The sequence below is a fragment of the Triticum aestivum genome, chromosome 7D (genome assembly GCF_018294505.1).
Source record: "Triticum aestivum cultivar Chinese Spring chromosome 7D, IWGSC CS RefSeq v2.1, whole genome shotgun sequence".
In the NCBI taxonomy this organism is placed as follows: domain Eukaryota; kingdom Viridiplantae; phylum Streptophyta; class Magnoliopsida; order Poales; family Poaceae; genus Triticum; species Triticum aestivum.
The window spans coordinates 138,212,367-138,217,242 of NC_057814.1; the positions used below are offsets into that span (position 1 = coordinate 138,212,367).

Here is a 4,876-nt window from a genome sequence, read left to right on the forward strand (position 1 = left end):
CTTGCATTGATGCTACAATCATATGCCAAAATTGCTAGATACATATGTCGAACCTTGTTCGATACAACATTGCAAAAACTATAGCATGCTGGGAGACTTAGCTGCCAAAGAAAAGCAGCTGATAGGTAGGTAAGTCGACATCAACGAAGTAGACGATACATTAGCAATCACAAAGCATTACATACAAGTTGAGCTCATGACATCATCAAGTGGAGGAAAAGGTTCGAAATTATAATCATTAAATTTCATTAAAAAGGGTGGAATGCACTATATTTTTTCCTTTGTAGTTCACCGCATTATGGAAAGCTAAACACTTGTCGTTCTCACCGGTTTTTGATCCTTCCTTGATCTCTCACTCTCATACTTTGGTCTTGCTACTGTTCTATTGGTTTCATTCATCACAAGCTTGCAACTTGCAAATATATAGCACTACATCCTATCCATGTTAATTTATCAACACAGGATAAGTACCAAAATCTGTTACACAAAACATATTCCTGATAGGGAAACTGATTGCAGGGTGCATGCATGCATGACCCCAGCCATGGCCATTAAATAAATTATTTAACATTCTTTTGTTACACATGCTCTTATAATCTTATTGATACAGTAGTAGTTATCCTCTAAAAATTTGGGTGGATAATATGAGTAAAAACAACATTTCATTCGATAGAAGCTGCAGCAGCTGTGCTGTTCTTGCATGGCTCTGAGGAGCTGCTACTGTGATTGCTCGAGGCCGGAGAGGAGGCGGCCTTCTTCTCCGGTGCTGATTGCTGCAACAGCTGCTCGAGCTTCTCATTCAGTTTGGCCTTCTCGTCCCTGAGCTTGGCGCTCTCGCGGCGGGCGTCGGCGCACCCGCGCAATGCGCGGTTGAGCTCGTCGAGGAGGCGGCGGTTGGCTCCGCGGAGGTGCGTGACCTGCGCCCACAGCTCGCTCAGCTGCCGCTGCTTGCGCATGCGCGACCGCCGCGCCGACTCCCGGTTCGAGACCATTCGCCGCCGCCTCCTCTCCTCCTCCGCGGCGCCAACTGCAGTGCCAGCACCGCCCACCTGGCAGTAGTTTCCGCCACCGGCGTCGGAGCCCGAGCTGGGCGAGCCATTGCCGCCGGCGAGGTGAGCCGCTTCTTCCAGTAGGATGGTGTCAAACTCAAAGGCTGCTGCCACGTCGTCGTCACCGGCGAGTAGAGCGGCAGGATCGAAGGAGGGCGGGAAGTAGGCTTGAGGGGGCAAGGCCATGTTCATGTGGTGGTGGGTGGTGAAGGAGGAGGAAGGGTTTGGGGGCGGGAGGAAGTGGAAGCTGGCAACCTCGCCACTGTTATGGTGGTACATGGTCCTGTTTCTTGTCTCTTCTTTGCTTATAGCAGCTTCTAGTGTAGTAGCACTAGTAGATCTTGTTTGTTGGCTATGGCAGATGAGGAGAAGAAGCCGTGGCCTTTTATAGTGTGGCACAGTGGCTTTGTTGCCCAAGAGAGAATCAATGGTTTCTCTTCTCTCTCTCTCTCGTATAGTATCTTTTTTTTGTAGCCTGAGAATCTTATATCAAGCTAGAGTTTGGTAGCTTACAAATATGGGCAAGGTTAGTGCATCTTCAACGCTGACATGCAAATTCTCTCCCGCATCCGTCCACGGATAGAGTTATCAGTTCGCGGACACGGATGCGGGATACGGGCATCCAACACTGCCAGCATACAATTCAAAATTTTAGACAAACCGGACAAACTTCATTGAAACCGGATGATATTCATATAAACCATACAAAATTCATTACATTTTGGACATATTTTAACTAAAAATATACTGGATTAAGGTAAAACTATGTTGAGATCTTATATGGAGCTAGAGTTCGGTAGCTTAGAGTTGGGGCACCCCAAACCTGCCTCAAACGTCCAGATAGACGGCCCGGTCACTGGCAGGTCACGAAATTTTGACCCTGACGGACGCCTCAAACGCGCGGACTGACAGACATCCCTCATATCCAGCTCAAATATGGGGCGGATATGGGGGTGCCCGGCTATTTACGTACACACACTGTTTATGAAATTGAATGGGCAGTATGTATGGGACGACATGATCCGTTGATGAAAAACTTGTTGTACATCTGGCTAATGTAGTCAAATTTGAGACATTGTTATACTAGACTTATTTGTATGCTACGTATAGATGATTTGTGCTTCTTTTTATCCAAACTTTGATGAATATCGGCCGGTTTGCGTGAATTTTGTTCAATTAGTTAAAATGCGGTTCGAAATGTATGCGGCTGCGGTTGGATGGTGTCCTCCCACATCCATATCCGTGGACAGGTACTGGATGCGGTAGAAAATTTACAGGTTACCGTTGAAGATGCCCTAAGTGCATCTACATAGGCGTTACTCTCCTAGATTGTTCTCGGTGTCATCCATAAGTACTAGACCTGCAGCGCGCCACCTGGCGCGCGGTACCGGGTCCTAACACTTGTTCCAGGTATACTGTAATTGTGGGGCAAACTTAGCATGTTTAGCCAGCACAATTAATAGGACCATGATAAAGCACAAGTATTTAGTTTGTTCAAGAGCAATAGGGAGTTCAGTGCTGAAGAGTAGCAGAAGCAGCCAGTGGCAGTCAGATCAGTATTGAGCAAGCAACACAATTAGCAAACCACAAACAGGGCTAACACAGAATGCTTTATATACTGCATATTTACACAAAGCAGTCAAGGTTGTCTGAGAGAGCATCCAGCAATTTTGATGCAACATAATATTCAGAGCAAGACATTCCTACAAAAGGTGAATGGTCGAATAGAAATTCACCGCAACAACTTGGTAGCTAGTGGTATAATACATAGTTGGGCAATAATAGTGCCGAAGCAAGTGGTTCTTCGAATTTATTGATATCACTCCCGAACTACCTGTGCAAGGAAGGTATCCTTGTTTATTAGAATGACTAATAGAAATACACTGTAAGACCTTTGTGTAAGAAAGGCATCATCTAAGCTTAACACATGACATGACATTGTTTAAGTTTTCTATTTTTTCTTCATCGAATCATCTTAAATTTGGCTTCAAAATTTATTAAGTAATCCAGTTCAATAAATATAAGTACACAATCTATACAACATTAAAACTGGTACGGGACCCGCTCACTGTTCAAAGCAATTTTACATGCACTCGCTCACTCATTCTGATGTTGTGTATCTAATAAACTTGATAATCCTAACTGATAGTAATTTCACGTGTGCTCTCTAACTCCTAAGGTACTGGTTCATCTTAGAAGGTATTGTTTTATGCGTTCTACATGTACCTGGTGGTTTCCACAGTTGCAGAATCTTCTGTCACTTTGGGTCCTGTAAATTGGTATAATCCCTTTCAACCATAGAAACCTTAGCTTTATCAGTAGGCTTCAATTCAAGAAAATCTGCACGATCAAGCTCTACGGAAATGCATCCTATTGACCTTCGTGTTTCCTCAAGCTTCTTTATAAGCTCATATCAAGTAACTATTGTGCAAGTTGCGTCACTTATCCGATTGCACCTATTGTGCAAGTTGTAGTTGCAGACCAAAGCCAACAAACTTTGCAAATAGCAGGCAATGCATATATATATATATATATATATATATATATATATATATATATATATATATATATATGAGTGATGGTCAAACATAACAGCTGCTATCTCCATACAAACCCTAACCAGCATCATATAAAGTAACTATTCATTCAACAAAATGAGACATCATAAAGAGAGTATTTACACCTGGGATTTTCACCACTGATCTGGTCATGCTGTCGTCCATAGTGCCGCCACGCCACCTTGACATACCTCGTTGACAAAAATAAAAAGAACCAGTTAGACAAATTAGGGTAGAAACATGAGTTGAAGCAGAGTACAACTTCATAATGTGATCATAAGCATGAATCAAAACCTTGTTACAGAAATAACTGTCCGTGCCATGTACTATGGGTGTCAGAATCATAGTAATCTGAGATTGAAAGAAATGCTTATGAAACAATACCAAACTTAAGATAATACAATATACAATTAGAAGGTTGGTGACATATAGCCCACTCTTATAGTAACTATTCCATCCAAAATAGTTGCAGTATACAATGCTTCTTGTAAAAAGCATAAAACATGCTATTAACAAACATATGCTTGTACTAACTTGAATTAAACTGTCAGACAGGTTAATGGGCAAAGATCAATCACGTTTCATTCATACACAACAACAACAACAACAACAACAACAACAACAACAACAACAACAACAACAACAAAGCCTCTAGTCCCAAGCAAGTTGGGGTAGGCTAGAGGTGAAACCCATAAGATCTCGCAACCAACTCATGGCTCTGGCACATGGATAGCAAGCTTCCACGCACCCCTTCCCATAGCAAGCTCTTTGGTGATACTCCAATCCTTCAGGAAATAGCACCAAGGCACAATCATCCAACAGACACCACCCCGATCATTTATAAACCTTCTAAACCTAAGAACCAACACCAGATCACCTTGTCTCATGTTGAGTGTCAAAGGAGGCAAGGCACCCCACTGCAACAGGGCGAGTCAGATGCGGCCCATCTTAGCTCGACGGCCTTCAGCCAATCGCCGAGGAGGAGAGCTCAACTAATCAAACATGGGTTGTATCCAGCTCACTGCAATACGCAAGAGAACTCTGACATGTAACTTAATGCAACATGCAAGTGACAAATTGCGATTTAACATGTCCTGATGTTAAGTTAGAAGGCCTCAAAATTTTCATCAGTAGCTTAGCTTTGTTAGAGTGAGTAGAAAGTAAGAAGTAAAATGTATAGACCAATAAATGTCCCTTTGATGAAAATGCCCTTCTCCTTTCAGTTCAATCATGCATCTGGTCAGTCCACTAAAAATGAAAGTGAACATT

At 42.9% G+C, this 4,876-nt stretch overlaps 1 protein-coding gene across 1 annotated transcript; it reads right to left on the reverse strand.

The window, feature by feature from the left end:
* Nucleotides 1-593: 593 nt before the first annotated feature.
* On the reverse strand, nucleotides 594-1,388 carry LOC123170763 (bZIP transcription factor RISBZ5). The gene has a single exon (XM_044588534.1). It carries the CDS (start codon nucleotides 1,326-1,328, stop codon nucleotides 663-665), a length of 666 nt encoding a protein of 221 aa, XP_044444469.1. The 5' UTR covers nucleotides 1,329-1,388; the 3' UTR covers nucleotides 594-662.
* Between the last annotated feature and the right edge of the window lie 3,488 nt (nucleotides 1,389-4,876).

Excerpts from the sequence above, each read along its gene's own strand:
- LOC123170763 (XM_044588534.1), bottom strand. The coding sequence starts at position 1,328 with ATGTACCACCATAACAGTGGCGAGGTTGCCAGCTTCCACTTCCTCCCG.